This window comes from Melozone crissalis, unplaced genomic scaffold (genome assembly GCF_028551555.1).
Source record: "Melozone crissalis strain CALT ecotype California unplaced genomic scaffold, PUWL_Pcris_2 ptg000068l_1, whole genome shotgun sequence".
Taxonomy (NCBI): domain Eukaryota; kingdom Metazoa; phylum Chordata; class Aves; order Passeriformes; family Passerellidae; genus Melozone; species Melozone crissalis.
The window spans coordinates 13,276,110-13,293,186 of record NW_026535846.1 but is presented as its reverse complement, the minus strand read 5'-3'; the positions used below and the strand labels follow the sequence as shown (position 1 = coordinate 13,293,186).

General features: G+C 38.2%; 1 protein-coding gene across 3 annotated transcripts; it reads left to right on the top strand.

The window, feature by feature from the left end:
- On the top strand, positions 1-17,077 carry XIAP (X-linked inhibitor of apoptosis). 3 transcript variants are annotated; one of them, XM_054289962.1, is made up of 8 exons: positions 1-85; positions 2,115-2,235; positions 8,203-9,099; positions 10,812-10,911; positions 11,927-12,005; positions 12,603-12,636; positions 13,876-14,100; positions 15,515-17,077. In XM_054289962.1, the coding sequence occupies exons 3-8, from the start codon at positions 8,235-8,237 to the stop codon at positions 15,706-15,708; spliced, it is 1,497 nt and encodes a 498-aa protein (XP_054145937.1). In that variant the 5' UTR covers positions 1-85; positions 2,115-2,235; positions 8,203-8,234; the 3' UTR covers positions 15,709-17,077. The 3 variants fall into 3 exon arrangements, with proteins under 3 accessions (XP_054145937.1, XP_054145936.1, XP_054145938.1); XM_054289961.1 differs by having other exon boundaries at positions 2,115-2,238; XM_054289963.1 differs by lacking the exon at positions 2,115-2,235 and having other exon boundaries at positions 8-85.

Below are 17,077 nucleotides of genomic sequence, written 5' to 3'. Positions count from 1 at the left end.
CCGGGAACCGCCATCTTCTGGTGACAGCGCTGCCGAGAGAGGCTCCGGTGCCGGGCACCGGACGGGACGGGATGGGACGCGCCCGGTGAGTGTCCACGGCAGCGGCGGGACCGGGGCGGCTGCGGGATCCGGAGGCGGGCCGGGGTCCCCAGCTTCCCGCGCTGGGGGCTCTCAGCGCTCCGGGCGGCTCGGCGGGGCTCTCCGCGTGGAGCGGGGGGCTCGGTCCCTCGGTTGTGCCCCCACGGCGGTGCCGGGGATGCCGAGGGCCGGTGCGGCCGCCGCTGCCCCCGGGCGCTGCCGGAGCCGGCGGGAGGTCCCGGTGCGGCGTTGCCATGGGGACGGGCGCGCCGCCGCCCGCGGGAGCGGTCGGGCCGGGCCGGGCCGGGCCGGGGCTGCCCGGAGGAGCCCAGAGCCCGTCCCGAGCCGTGCCCGGCTCGAACCTTCCGAACCTTCAGTGCTGCTCTTGGCCAAAGTGGATGAAAAATTCCCTATGCTAATAAGCGCTTCTATAGTCTCTGTGGTTCTTTTGGCATATGTGAATATTATCTCTCCTTGCCCACTCTTTTATTATTTTAACTTTTATTAGGCCCATCACTTTCTAGAACTGCTTCTTGTTAATAAAAATGCAGTTTTGTTCGATTACTGTATTTATTAAGAATTCTATAGGGACAAGTTCACTCAAAGTATTTTGTTTTCACTGGTAATTTAACTTCAAGCAGTTCTCTTTTGCACAATGTCTTTGATTATATGCTTATATATTTCTCTTTAACAGTAAGTGTATTTCTGCTTCTGTCCTACTTGTCTGATGCTTCTGTTTTCCTGCAGAAAGCCCTATAAATGGGTGTAAGTATGCATTTTGGTTTGGGTAATTTTTGCACTGTTTTTAATCTGTATCTACTGCAAAATGTAGACATGTTTGCAGCACTACTTTCATTATCCCTTTACTGCTACAGTCTTAAATTGCAATTTTAATGCAAATACTTCAGGTAGCTAACAGGGAGAATTTAGTTTCCTAAATGAACATCTAGAAACTGCAAGATCTTACAGTAGACCAATTTTAAAGGAAAAGCAACCAACTGCAGGAAAAAACCTCTTTTATCTTTTTGTCAAATACCTTTTTGTTAATCTGATACATGGTCAAAGAGCAGTAGAATACAGATTTACGTAATTACTCATTGGATGCAGATTTACGTAATTACTCATTGAAGTAAATCACTCATGTAACAGAGAACAGTGAAGTATTGTCTCTAAGAAAGCAAGTTTTTGTGTGATGAATTGGCTGCTTAAGCTTTTATCTGAATATTTAAAATTTTTTCAATTGCTTCCTTTTGCTATCTACTTGACTGGTTTGCAGTTTTCTTTGAGGTTCTTTAAAGAATCCCAAGTAGTTCCTGTTATGAAAAGCTTGGCACCTACAGCACTGGCCAAGGAGGGCAAAGGAATGAGTTAATGATTGTTCTGCATCTCCTCTGACCTTGGCCTTTGCAGTCAGCAGCAAAAGTGAAAGAACGCTGATGAGGATGGTTGGTGTGGGTTTTTTTGACTGCTCCCACTGATACGAAACAGACTTGCATTTGTTATCAGAAAAGTAAGGAAATGTGTGTTCATATCTCAGTTTTAGAAGTATGGAAATGGGTTCCATTTCTGGCTGTGTGTACCTGTGATAGGACTTCTCTCTGTTGCTCTCCTCCCAAGGTGGGTGGTACAGCTGCAGGGAACTGAAGAATTCCAGAAATCCAGTTTATAATCAAACACAGAATTTCCTAGGAGAGAGAAGTCTGGATCATGGGATTTAACTGTCTGCTTTACATTCTTTCTCCTTTTTGCTGCCCTCTAGTTTTTAATTCCAGGGTTTTGTTTTGTTGTCTTTGAATGTTAAGGAGTATCCCCAATTTATGTCCCTTACTAGTTTTAATAAAACATCTAACAACATTTCAGAGTTTCCCTGACCTCAGACTCTTTCAGCTTTAGATTATATTTTAATTTGGATTACTTGTCCAAGGGACAGAATTTTAAAATGTTTTTTTTGTCATAGCTTTGAAGTTGTGGCTTCACAAACAATGCTGAAGTTATGTGAAAGAGGTTTCTTACGTCTTTTTTTTTCCTACCAACAGGAATGTAAATATTGGAATTTGTTCTAAAGATTGGTGGAAAATAGCAATGAAACCAGTATCTGCTTTGCTTAGTCCATTGCTATACTTAGTCTGATTGGATACTAATTCCTTAGGGAAAACTGTTTGAGTACCTTTTGTATTGTTTTGTTTAAAAATGTCCAGTCCTTTGCTGCTTTTTATTTTTCATAGCATGGGATCTTTTTTACAGAGTTCTAATGCAGGATATTCTGAGCATGATGATTGAAAGTCAGGCTCAAGAAGATTTTTAAACATGAAAAATATAGCTGTGTGTGAAGACTGAAAGGCTGTTATTATGAAGAAGGCATGCTGCAAAGCTAGAATTGAGTGTCCCTCCTATCATATAAAATGTAAAATTAAGCTGCACATGTCTTGCAGATCATTGTCCTTCCTCTTCAATGATTTGGAGAGTTTCTTATTAAATAAAAAGGCAAGCAGAGTACTTTCCACAGGAACAACTTTCATATTTTGTTTTGGGTGAAATATTAGAATTAGTTCCTTAGAAGAAGTCAAAGTTAAAAGTAAAATATAATGGATAAAAGTAAAATATGATGGATAATCCAAGAGAGATTTCCAAGTTTACAAGATGATGAGGGCTGTGTGTGTATAAATGCACTTTATATATGTATGTATGTATGTGTATATATATATAGTACATATATATACACATATATGTATATATGCAGATTCTTCCTATTCTGATAGTGAAGCATTCCTGCTGTGACTCCAGAAGGAATCAGGGTGCTGTTCTCCCTCAGTGCAGCTGAGTCTCGGGGTGCTGTTCTCCCTCAGTGCAGCTGAGTCTCGGGGTGCTGTTCTCTCTCCCGCAGTGCAGCTGAATCTCAGGGGTGCTGTTCTCTCTCCCTCAGTGCAGCTGGGTCTCGGGGTGCTGTTCTCCCTCAGTGCAGCTGGGTCTCGGGGTGCTGTTCTCTCTCCCTCAGTGCAGCTGAATCTCAGGGGTGCTGTTCTCTCTCCCTCAGTGCAGCTGGGTCTCGGGGTGCTGTTCTCCCTCCGTGCAGCTCTGACAGCGATGATCGATGATCGCAGCGTGGCTGCTGTGGCGGCGGCCCTGGCGGGGCAGGGAACGCCCTCGCCAGAGGCCGAGGCTGGAGGTGCCTGCCCGGTGCTTCTGCAGCTTTGCCTTGGAATCCAGGAGGTTCAGCAGTTCTGCTGTGGCATGAATCATGTTGCTGTAGCTGAAGTTTCTTATCATAATATCTCCCTGATGAAAAACGCCCTCTTTTTCCATATTTTTCTTCAGCTAGAAGTTTAAATTATTTGCGAAAGAAAGATGTAGCACTAAAAGCTGAAGCTCAGCTCATAAGAAAGGCGCATCTCAGGGCACTGCAGATTCTAATAGGCACATTTTACTACGGGCTGTTCTTTTTAATAACCCCTCTTAACTCAGGTTTTTTTCTTTTTTTTGCTTTTTAGCCACAAGAGCAGTATCTTACTTGGGCTACAGCCTGCCAGTTTTTCATACAGAAGCTGGTATTTACTCCTTCCCTCTCATACATGCAGCCAAAGTTCTGATGACATTTAACTTGGAAGTTCTCCAAAAGGATTTTCTTTCTCTGCCCTTAGCAGCCATGAAGTCATCTTTTTTGTTTATTTCTCTATTCCATGCCCATATGACTTCTTCATGAAGAAAATCACAGTGTGCAAATACTTCTCAGAATGGTATGTTTCTGTTGGCCTGGTTATGTACATTTTGAAGACAGAGAGAGCATGAAAGTCTTTGTGACTTAAGTCAAAAATTAGGAGGATATAATAGCCTGCTATAACCTTGAGCAGCTGACTGACTTCCTGTGATGACAAACCCTGATGGGAGGCTAAGCAGGACCTGTTGGAAGAACAGACAAATAAAGCTGAGCTGATAGGGTTATATAAGCTTTGGCACTGAATCAGGAGGCATTCTGTAGATACACACCCTCTCTCTAAAATAAATAAAAAATATCTAAACAGAACTTTTTTTTTTTAAATGGCTCTTGATAATTATATAAATACACTGAAATTTTCAAACACTGTTTAAATATATCATGTTTGTGGTAATTTTAATCTTTATAGGTAGGTTTTCAGTTAGCAGCATGCACCTTCCTTGATCTAATTGCAGCTGAGCAAGCAGAAACTGAAGTTCATTGAAGTGACATATGCATAATCTGTGTGTCAGCTGGTACAGTATGTTCTGTTTGATATTTACTTGGTGCACTACTCACATTTCAAAATTCAGCCAACAGTAAATACTAGCATGTACCCTTTGGTCAGGAACAGGAGGCTGAGCAAGGAGATTTCTGACTTGGAGGTTACTGCTGTGCTAGTCATGTAAATGAATTAAAAATAACTCCTTGTAATGCCAGTCTAGTTTGGGGTTAAGGATGGAAATAATCACATCTAGTGAAATATACTTAAAAGGAAAAGTGAGTTTTGTACATTTCCTTTGAAGCTTTTCAAATCTAGGTAATATGATCATGGTGTATTTTTGCATAAAATCAAATACCTCTTAATATTTTTAAGTCTGAATTAAACATGTTTGTTTTGCAGATCCACCATGTACAATTTTGCATTTTGAATAAGTTAACATTTTTGCTATATATTTTTGTCTCTACTTTTTCTTCTGAAACATAATCAGTGGGCTATATAGGTTGCTAATTCAGGTTGAAAGAGGGTGGTGTCTCGTGGCAAAGAGCCTTCAGATGTTTAAAATCAGGATTAAGCTTGGCTTATCTTCTGGAAGCCTTTCAGGCTAAAATAGACTTGTTTACTCACTGTATAAAAATATATATAATGCTTCAATAATAGTTGAAATATCTAGGTTTTACAAGTGAAGATGATCTGTAACATTTCTGGAACTTCTACCTTTAATTCTCATGTGGTTAATTAAAACCTATGCAAAATGGCTTCATTTCCTTCAGTATACATGGAGTGTACTCTGACCTCAGGTTGGCTGCTGGTATACATTGTAAAGTCTTGTGTGCCCATTTTAGGTGGCAGATTTTTGTGAGTTTATGTTTCTTAGCTCTAAACTATTTAAAAAATTTACCCTCACTCATTTTTCTGCTACAGTTAATATCTGTCTGAGTGCTGTTATGGTGCCAGATATCATTCTAGATCATTATTCCAACTAACTGGAGTTAGGCAGCTGCTAAAAAACATGTACAGAAGTAGTCTTCCTAAGCTAGCTGTAATTTTACACTTTGAGTAGTTGCTTTTAACTACTAGTTGTTTGAAATAGAAATAATTGAAGATGATACTTTATTTAAAGTAGTACTAATGTTGTATATGAAACAGTGCTTACACAGGCAAGGAGTTTGCCTCAGTGCTTGATAAAGATGTTTCTCATAGATAAAACTACATAGATATAGTGAAATGTAAACCAGCCATGTTTCAAGGGCTGCTGTAAGGGAAGGTGTGGTGTGGCTGGAGCATTGTCAAACCTTGCCTCTTCGTGAGAGGGACTGGCCCTGCTTCTGTCATTGCAGGAGTTAGGTGAGGCTTTTAGAGTGATACCTGAACCTTTCTGCTCCAAGTGACCATGATTAAATTATGTGGTTGATATAATTTGAAAAAGCAGCTAGTTCATATTAAAGAATTGATCTGTTGTGATTGTACCCCCTGTGTCAGTACTTATTGCTCTCTTGGTACATGCTTTTCATACTGTTTGGATTGTGAGGATTGACTCCAGAGAATCCAAATGTGGCAAATATTTTCATTATCACCATGGGGAGGGCATAATATCTTTTTTATTCACCATGTTAACAAAGGATTTTTGAAGTATTCGTGGCATTGTAGAAAAAAATTAATGTACATAAAGCAAAAAATTAAAATAGGAATATTTTTTTTCACTGTTTCACAACTCATTTCTATATAAATATAATAGAAATAGAGGTATACTGCTATTCATACAGCAAAAGCCATATATGTTTGGTTTGGTTTTTTCAATGGACAGTTTGAGAAGGAGTTTTTGAAGGATGTGAGGTAGGCTTTGTTTGTGTTCTTGTAGAAAGTCTTTCAGGCATGCAGACAAAAAATTACCATGCAGCTAACTGGTTTTGAGTAATACCAGCTCTTTCATGAATGCAGTGTAGTAGTGATAGATGCTTAAGGTCACTTCAGATCTTTACAGGAACAGTTCTAGAGGCTTTAAAGTAAGGCTTTATAAGAAAATAAACATGAGCAATAAACATAAAAGCTTTTAAGATTTCATAAAAAAACCCAATTGTTTTCAATAGATATGTGTATATAAAAATACATGTTTCATGACAACTTTCATATTACTAAATGTAATTACTGGTTTGGGTTTCTTTGCCCTTCAAAGTCGAAACAAGCATATAGGTCAGATTTGTAGGTCAGTCAATGCAATTTATTCAGATGCTATTTTTGAATTTGCTAAGTTAAACCAGAAAGGCACAGTATAATTTGGAGTGTTATTACATTAGTCATGAAGTGACAGACAGAAGGAATTAAGGCTGGTGCTCAGTTTGGATCCATGATTACATGAAGCACCCGTGCCAGGTGGCTGACGTCACGTTTCCTTCACCTGCTCACAGCCTCATTGTCTTTGTCATCTTGGCAGAGGATGCTGCAATCCTGCAGTACATAGGCATTTTAATTTCCTCCTCCCTTTTTGAACCCTAAAAAAGGTTTTGTAGAAGCTAAATGTGGTGTTACAGAAGTAATCATTGTAACATCTGCATTCCAGAATGTATAATCAATATTAATGCAGGTCTTGAGGAAGCTATATTTTTGTGTGCTGGCCTACCTTATACAGACTGGAAATAAATATATTTCAGTATTCTTACAGAAAATGGAGAAGAACACTTGTTCAGTTAAGCACATACTCTGTTTTCCTTACATGCCTTTCTTTTTGCTATTTGCTGAACTGCTTTGTGCTAAGAAGTTTAGTTGGGCAGTCTCATAATTTAATTTACCACTTCTAAGATGTGATTAGCAATAGCCAAGAGTTTTTAAGTTAATAGTATCACTGCACTTGTCTGGACAAGACAGGAATGTTTACTGTGCTTTGACTTCATCCATGTTGGGAGGAAGGTGATGACACTGTCAATTTGTGGTTCTTGCACAAGAACTGCTGTAGCCAAGCTGCTTTGTTTCATCCTCAGCTAAGATGGGGCTTGTCTGAGTGCTCTGAGCAGCCTTCTGGCACAGAAGGGACATGAGGCAGAACTGGCAGCTGGTACTCACCCTGGAAAAGTATAGGCAGGGGTAGGAATGTGTGACAAGTGCTAAGAAAAATGACATTTCTTCAGGTAGGGGAGGGAGGAAAAGCTGGGGTGATGGTGATGGCAGGAGCACAGGAATTTTTCTAGAGGGTGTAGGCAGGGTGTGGGAAAGTGGAAGCAGTATGCTGGACATGAACACTGGTGCTGGGTATTCCCAACACACTGATCTTTAAAGCAATGCCCAGCACTTCAACCAGTGAAATATTTTATAGTTAATTTCACAAGATACTTTGCTAAAATATAAATTGAGGTGTGTCTTTGCAATATAAGAAAAGTAAAAAAGCTTTTTTCTTTTTGCTGACTGTTTTACCAGTGTCTGCCCACCTGTAATGGGCAGGGATGTGATGGCCTTCATATGAGGTTAATATATAGTTGTGTTTGAGAACTGAGCTCTGAAATCTTGCAACTATAGACTGGCTCAGATCAGTATTTTAAATTTAGTAGCTTTGTATTTCAGGTTCAGAAGCCTTTTGGCATGATTTTGGCCAGAACTTTTATTTGTATTTTGTTGACTTAATTCTTGCAATCTTTCTTAAGAAATAGAACATACTTGTAAAGCTATAAACCTGTGTGTTCTCCAGGTAAATGTTTATAGGCCTTTAAGACATCTTGATCTTTCTGCTTTTCTTTACAAGTTTTGTTATTTGATTTTAATACCTTGGTGTTTGCCTCTGTGTGGCAGGTAATGCAGGCAGGGATGAAATGGGGGAGAAGAGGAGGAGTTGTAATTTTAATACATAAAGGATGGTAGTTGAATTTAGCCATTTTCCAGGGTTGTATATGGGTATGGTCTATCCTTCTGTCTGGGAAATTCAAACGTGTTCTTTGTTTAGGAAACGTGCAGGGGAGCCCTGCCTGTGAGGAGATGACGTGCAATGTCCCCCCGAGCTCGGGAGCCTCTGCGGACACCGACGGGGCCCAGGACTGGGCGCAGGAACGGGAGCGACGGGGAACGTTTGTGGGATTCCCACAGGACTGTCCTGTTTCTGTGCTGGCTCTAGCCCAAGCTGGCTTTGTTTATACTGGAGAAGGTGACAAAGTGAAGTGCTTCAGTTGCCATACTACTGTTGAAGGATGGGTGCCTGGGGATTCTGCAGTTGAGAGACACAAACAGCTTGCCCCCAACTGCAAGTTTATTACTGAAGCTGCTTTTCTGGAAAGTGACATGGATCCTGATACCCAGAACTACCAGAATGGAACTGAAAATGGTACCAGCAATGCAGCCCTCCCGTGTGCTCTGGATAACCCTGATGTGGAGGCAGATTACCTTTTGAGAACTAGGCAGGTTGTGGATATGTCAGACACTTTGTATCCTAAAAACCCTGCTATGTGCAGTGAAGAAACAAGATTAAAGTCTTATCACAACTGGCCCCTCAATGGCCAGCTGACACCACAGGAATTGGCTAATGCTGGATTTTATTATACAGGTGTTGGTGACCAAGTGGCATGTTTTTGTTGTGGTGGAAAATTGAAGAACTGGGAACCCGGTGACACAGCTTGGTCAGAACACAAGAGGCATTTTCCCAAATGCCTTTTTGTCCTGGGACGGGATGTAGGAAATGTTTCAAGTGAATCTGTTCCTTCTGAGCTTGGTGTAAGTGGTCTGAACAATGCACAGTACCCAAGGAATCCCTCTATGGCAAAATATGGAAAACGTTTACAAACGTTTTTATCTTGGATGTATCCTGTTGACAAGGAGCAACTTGCAGAAGCTGGGTTCTATAGCACAGGTAGGCCAGACCTTGAAATGACTAATACCTTTTACAAAGAAATTGTACATGAGGAAGTGTCTTGTTATGGAAAAAAATCCCATTTTAAAAAATTTTTATATGGAACAATGTGAGAAATAGGTTTGTAGAGAAGAAATAGCTGACTTCTGATTGTGATAGCATGAATTATAACATGTGTATTGTCTCACCCTTCTCATGAGACTGATAATGGAATGAAATTTTTTAAAACACCTCTCAATTGCCCCATCTGTGGGTCAGAAAAGGGCATTGTCCAACAAAACAATTTGCCAGAATCTCTTTACTCTGTAATCTACTTTTCACAGTTCTTATGTAAAATTGCATACATTGTAATGAGAATGTTTACTCGCAAAGTGTGGACTTGATCATAAATTTATTCTTAGCAGTAAAACAACCAAGTATGTTTTTTTGCCTGTTAGAACCTTTATAATACATCTTTCACAATGCCAATGACTTGAGTTAATAATTTTTAAGAAACAAAGTGCTGTCCCCCAGACCTTAGGTGTAAGGAATGGGCCTGTGGCCTGTACAAAAGCCTGTGAGCAAGACAGTCCAGAATCCAGGTTGTGTGTCATTTTAGTTAACATGAGTTTGCATTATCATGGCATGTGGACACCCAAAACCAGCAAATACCACTAGTGCCTACTTTATAAAGACAGTGGTGCCAGTGGAAGAGCTTTTACTCTTTGACACGTAGGGTTTGATTTGGATCAGGCACCATCTCTGACCATTGGTTTCTAAATTAGATGGAATTTCACAATACCATTAAAGCCCTTTGAAATCTCACACTGAGAGATAATGCACAAGTGCAAAGTATTGCTCCTACTCAGTCACAAGGAAAAGGGGATTATCTGGGGTAATTTCTTGCTTTCATCTTACTTGACTTCTCTCTTGCTAAGTCTCAGAACTTTATAGTATAATTATGTTTATTTTGCTTGTGGCCATAAATAAAATCTTTGCTATATTCCTGTGTAGGTTATAAATGGGCAATATTTGTACCCACTGGAACTATTTTATTGATTTCTCCTTGGGTTCATGGAAGTACCAAAAGATCTGTATGGTAGAGTTGCACTAACTGGGCTCCAGCTTATCAGACTGAGGGCTCTTCAGGTGACTTCTGTGAAAACTGCTCCCTGTGGCCTGAGGAGAATTTAGCTCTCTGTGGAAACACCACCCATACCTCCTCTCATTCAATAAAAACAATATTTAAACAGTTTCTGGGGCAGTCTTGGATCACAGTGGGCACAGTGCTAGAACAGAGAGGATGCAGTTCTCCTCAGCTGGTTTTGCTACTGCTGGTTAGGGCCTGTTGATCTTAATGGGAAATAGAGGACCACAAAGCCATGTAAACATCTCTCATTCTTTGTGGCAGGCATCTTCAGGCTTGTTTACCATTGGATAGAGCTCCATGATAACAGATTATTTTCAGCTTTTGTTTTTTTATCTATATAATTACTTATTAAAATAAAATTCAAGAAATTTGCTTCTCTTATTTTGTGTTTCATTAAGTTCAGTTCTCCCGTGAACATTTGTTTCAAATCATGTGTGTTGTCCTCTGTTAAAGTTGAGTTATTTTCAACTGAAATTGTAAATCAGTAAAAGCAATACTTCTTTTCTTAATGTAACATTGTAGTTGAAAACTTGGTATTATGCCTGCACAAAGTATGCAACTTCATTCTTGTGTGTTTCCTCAGGTAATGGTGATCATGTTGTGTGTTTCCACTGTGGTGGAGGATTGAAAGAATGGAAGGAAAATGAGGACCCTTGGGATCAACATGCCAAATGGTTTCCTGGGTAAGGTATCCCTTGTGTGTGTCTGAGTCTTATTTACAGTATATTGCACTTTAATGGCAATGCATACTAATAAAGGCTTGAGAAGGTTGATTATGGTTTAATAATGTTTAGATTTATGCAAATAATTTTGTCTTATTTGTAACATTATTAAAGGGAAGAGACGTGTCTGGATTTAACCAATGTTTGCTTTGTCAGCAAGAATGCTGTGGTTTTGTCAATATGTATCTGAGGGGTTTTGCTTGTTATCAAATTGCTACATTGTAATGGTTGTTTTAATAGCTTTGTATTGTAAAGGTTTGTAACTTATACAAGATACAAAATGACTAAATAGCTGCCACAGAGCAAACAAACCCAAAGTGGGTTAGTGCCATGGAATATAGAATATAGTTCTCTCTAATTTGAAAGGATTAAGGATTTCAGACAGTACTAGTAGTAGCAGGAGCAGAAGTAGTTTTTAGAAAGACTGCCAATATTGTTTAAAATCTGTTCTGAGGTTTTGCACATCAGCCTCAGTGGCAGTCTTACAGCAGTTGTTCCTGAAGGTGAAGGAACTGCTGGTGCTGGAGAACTCTTGTCAAGGAGTTGTGGCATTCCCGAAATCTTCTGGTAGGGAAGAGCTCTGCCCAGTGGCTAAGGCTGGCTGGAAGATAATGAAAGAAAGCATGGAAGGCACATGTTTCACCAGTGACTGTTTGCTTTGATTGTGAAAGACTAAAAGAAATGTTTATTTTTCATTTGAGTGAGCCTTTATGTTTAGAAATCTGTCATGAGCTGTCATGGACAACAACTCCTAAGCTTTCTTTTTTACCAAAAATGTGAGAAAGATAAGTACTGCTTAAGTGTTTAAGTGTTCTTAGAAATATTACAGTGACATTACAGAGGTTGACTAAACATTTAGAGATTTTAAAAGCAGGCAATCTGTATGTTGTAGGAAATTTGTCAAAGCTTCCATAGTTATATAACAAATTTTTGCTGCTAATGCAGTTCTATTAAATCTAAATATTGTTATTTTTAGGTGCAGATTTGTGAGGAATGAAAAGGGGATAGAATTTATAAATAATGTTCACTTGAAAGATGGATGTACGGATTCAACAGTAAGTTTCTTGCTTATTAATAATTTTATTGAAATACAAAAAATAAATATAATTTTTATATGAAGTTACCTTTTAATTACATGCCTATCATTTAATCCACCTGCTGCCACTTTGAGTGGCAGGAAGTGAAGGAATTGCAGTGTGTTTTGGCTCTGTCAATCAGAGTGTAGCCATCTCCCAGTTCTCCATGGCCTGGGTTATGGATCCCAGCCAGGGCACCTTGGGAATGTTGGATATTGGATACTGAACAGGTGCCATTTGTTTTACAGCCTGGGAGCCTAAGGTGGATGATGAATAATAGCAGATACATTTTCTTTTCTTGTTGGTAGAACATTGTTAAACTTGTGTATAGTCACTAAAATGTAAAACTGATAATGTTTTAGAATTCTTTTGTAGACTAAGAATTGTGTACATATGGTTATTGCAGAGATGGGTTAAAATTATAACAAAATGCTGATCATGTTCAGAGCAGATGAAATAGTTTTAGTCACTAAAATAACTTGAGATCAAATAGCTATTTTTTAATTTTGTAACTGTATGTATTTCCTTCTACTTTCTCCAGAATTGTAATTTTGTTTCTTTATATTTCACTTTTAGACAGAAGCTGCTGAAGGGACAATAATTCCTAAAGGTATCTGTTTAAAACAAACAGCTTCCCCTTATTTTGGAATATCCATATTTGAGTGTATAGTGACAGGAATGGTTAACTTTAAAAGTAACCCTATTACGTTTTAAAATAAAGCACTACAGGCAAAATGTTGGATGATATTCTTCCATTACTTCATTGCTTCTAAAGAACTGCAGAGTGCATTTTATTCCTCTTAGAGGAAATATAATTACATTTTGGTAAATATAGTTAAGTAAAGATTGTGAACCATGGAAGAAGTTGTATAGGACTGAGTCTTAGAGGTAGTGAGTGTGCAGCAAGTATGGAATTGGTAGTGCTGTGGGATGAATGCTAAACACTGACCAGAACCAGCCCTTCTTCATGGCAGGAAGAGTTGGTCTGTCCAGTGGCAAGGACCAGGAAGCTGAGCAAGCTGAAGTAGTTTATTATGTCTTCCAGAATTACACATTCCTGCAATGCTTTTCACAAATAGCAAGCAGTAAAAAGACAAAACAATCAAAGGGGTAGGAGGAGGCCAATCAAGCAGCTTCATCGCAGGGAATGGGAGCTATTGATAGTAAGAGTGGCTGCACAAAACCTGCTTAGAAATCTCTCCCATACTGCTCATTTATGAGAGTTAAAACAAAAGAGCCTTTAAAAAAAAAGTTTTTGTTTTTAAAAATTAAAAATTCAAAAGTTTTGCTATTTGAACAATGTTGATAAGTAAAAGGAAGGGGAAAGCCCAACAAGTGGTTTCCCAAAGTGATGTTGTGTCTTGCCATGGATAGACCTGCTTACTTGTTGGTGGTGCTGTGTTGTGGATTTATAAATTCAAATTATTTACTGGTTTCTCTCAACACATGTATGAGGATTTTTCCTTCTCAGAACTGATTTAAAATTGATGTAATGTGACTTATCCATTTTGCCTTTTTGGATTAATGTCATTTGACATTCAGCTACAAAATTTGTGATGGTAGTTCTATGAGACATGTTATTTATTTTGAAGTAGTTGACTTTAATAGCAAATTTAGGAGGATTTCTATAATATAAATAGATGAGGGGAGACTGGGAAAGCTAGGATAGAAAAAAACCTCAAATCTGCAGTCTTTACAATTGGCAAAATTCTCAAATTGGAAATATGCTTCCTTTGATTACATATTTGTTTGCAAATATGTGTCTTAGAGTACTGTAGTCAATACTGTCAGATAATCAGATTCATCCTTCTTAAAGTGTTTTTGTTTTCTTTTTAATTTCTTGTTTTAGATGGTCTCTTACAGAATCCTTTGGTACAAAGTGCCATAGCCATGGGTTTCAGTTTGTCTGAGATTAGGAACACCATGGAAAAGAGATTGCAGATGACTGGAGAAAGTCACACATCTGTTGAGGATCTGGTAGCAGACTTAAGTGCTCATAAAGAAAATACAAGGGATGAAGAACCAAATGAAATCCCAGTTGAGCAAGATGAGCTTATTCAGTTACAAAACCTCTGTGTGTACTTTCATATCAGTTCTTTAGTCTGTGAAATATTTTTTAATGTTATCTGTTTACCCTCTGATCCCAGTCTTACCTATAGTAAATTTACAGTATTGTAAATTAAATTTAAAGACCTTTGGTTTGAGACATTAAAAAAAAACCAAAAAACCTGAACAAACAGGGTGTTGAAATATTTGAGTGTAGCAGCATTTATAAACATCATCTCTAAAATAAGTAGTATTGGTATCTCACAGGTGTGTAACAGTGACAGTTTAGTGTGCTTCTGGTAAAGGTTGTATGTGCTAAAAAAAGCCAAAATTGTGACAATAATATTTAAAAATAAAAGCGAGAATATAGTTATAAGATGATCTATAGATGTGGCAAAGTGAAATAGACCCAGGGACGCGCTGCTGTATTTGGTGTATTCAATGTGAAAAGGTCACAGAGGGGGGGCATTTATTTACAGTGTATCATTTTGCTTGGGGTAGAAGTATTTTTGTTCTTGGCCAATAAGAACAAGTGTGCATCTAAGTGGTGTTTCTGTTCAGTTATTTATGTTCCACCTTTGCTGGGACACGCAGGTCATGCTCAGAAAGCCCTTGTGGTGCACTCTGCAAAAAGACCAAATGCAGGAGTTCTGATTCAGGAGACATTTAAGCCAAGCATATGGGTGAATTCACAGGGAGGGCAGAGACCATCTGGTTGTCATGATAAGATGAGATCTTACCAACCCACTCATTTAATAAGATTTTTAACAGGGCATTATGGGGGAAGAGGAACTTGCAGTGCAACTGGACCTTATTTTGGTGGTTGGCTGTGCAGAGCTTCCCCCAAGTGGCAGGGGGAGGTGTCTGAATTTTGTATTTTCACATGGGGCATATTGGAATAATAAAGAGCTCATGTACAATGCCAGATTTATTCTTTCTGTGTTACAGATTTTAAGCTTTTTGAAGTATGGGCATTTTGAAAATGAGGACAGGGAAGTCACATCCTTATTTTCTCATTGGGAAAACTCAGAAAAAGAAATAAAATCCAAATGACTTAACCAGTAGGAATGAGCCTTTCTTTCACCTTCTGCTCAAATTTTGGGGAAATTTTGTCAGAGAGAGGTCTGTGAAAAGAATGGTTCCTGATTGAAATATGCATATCCTAAGTTCTATAGGTATTTCAAGCTCTTACCAATACAGATAGATGTACTCCCTGCTTGCATTGGCCTGGGAAATGTAATGGCATAGAAGGGGAAATAAAAAAAGAGGATTCCATGCTGCAGCTAGGATTCCTCTCTTGTAGTTCTTCTTGGTTCTTTTTAAGGGTGTAACCTTTAAATCATATGAAGAGCACCTTGTCCTTGTGTGTAAAGAGAAAAAAAATAATGAGATTCAATGGTAGTAAATATGTTAACTTGTTTTTATGTGTCTATTTTCCTTAGACCTCAGTACTGAAGAGAAGTTACGACGTTTGCAGGAAGAAAAGCTCTGTAAAATCTGTATGGCTAAGGATGTGTCTGTTGTCTTCATTCCCTGTGGTCACCTGGTTGCCTGTAAGGAATGTGCTCAATTGCTTAATGAATGCCCTCTGTGTCGTAAAGATATTATGAAAATACAGGAAGTTTTTTTGTATTAGTGAAATACACAGCCCTATGGATGCAAATGTTTCTTGTTTTATTACTTTAAAAATGTGTAACATAATGGAAAAAATGCAGTTAATTCCAGACTGTAACCATATGGCAGGACTTAGATTTTCTGCTGTCAAACTCTACACATTTTAACACTTTACAAATTATTTTCCTTAAGTGATTTTTTGTATGTAAAAAGCAATATGTATGAAAGGCAAATATGTATATTTTGTAACTTCAGTTCATAGACCTGATACGAGAAAGTCCAAGTAATGTAAACCATTATTTATGTGATCATTGCTTTGCTTCACTTTGGTAGGACTCTATGACTCAAGTTTGTGCAAATAGAGTTTGTACAAAGAGCCTGTCCCTGTATAAAATTTGTAAATAAGTTAATTCCAAATATAATTGTATACATGTATATTATACCTGAGATTTTAGCTTTTTCAAAATATTATGTAGGATTGAAAATAGTCTCTTTTTTCCTGTAACTTTGGTTGTAACATAATTCAGACAATACACACAAACCTGCTGCTGTAGCCTTATGGTTACTTCTGCTACATTTTAGGTTCATCTGTTTTAATTTAATTCCTGTCTCCCTATCTATTTTTCTGGTTCAGATGTATAAATTGTCTTCAGTACTGGTTTTGGACATCTGTTTTTCACAAAGTTCCGTCTTTATATAAAATGTACATTAATTTTATTGATTAAAAGGCAACTCAAGAAATTAAGGAGATTTTGTGTGCCCTGTGCCCTTTGTGAGAGGAGGCTCATTTTAAATTTGCCCCTTACACAAAAAGATGTTCAGTTTGACATTTTTCTTGTTTGGTTTTTTTTTTTGTAACACAGTGTCATCCCAACTGATTTATTTGCTAATACTTTACACTGCTTCATAACTTACATTTTCATAGGAGAGAAGATTAAATTTTATCTCCTAGAAAATGCTTTTTTAAAATTCACTGGCAGTGTTAGAAATCTTTCATTTTTGTTCATGTCAGTTTGCAGCATTTAAATTTAAAAGTTAAGAACTATTCTAATGAGAGCCACATTAAAGTATTTAAACTATTTCTTGCTGGACTCATCCCTCATTTCTGATTTTGAAAGTATCACAGCTTTGTATTTAAGTACAGCTGTTTTATGATCACTGCTTGATTATGTCACTTCCTTACTTTTTTGGAACTATTGATACATTCTGTGTATATATTTTTGAGTTCTACACGCTAAGGTTTAGAATATAGAATATACAGAACATAGTTTTTCATGTTATTAAAGTTTTGAATACACAGAAATATATTATCTACCTTTTCTATTTTTTTAAATCTCTGCTGTGGAATGGTATGAATATTTAAAATAAAGTGCAACCCCGATGTTCCTCGA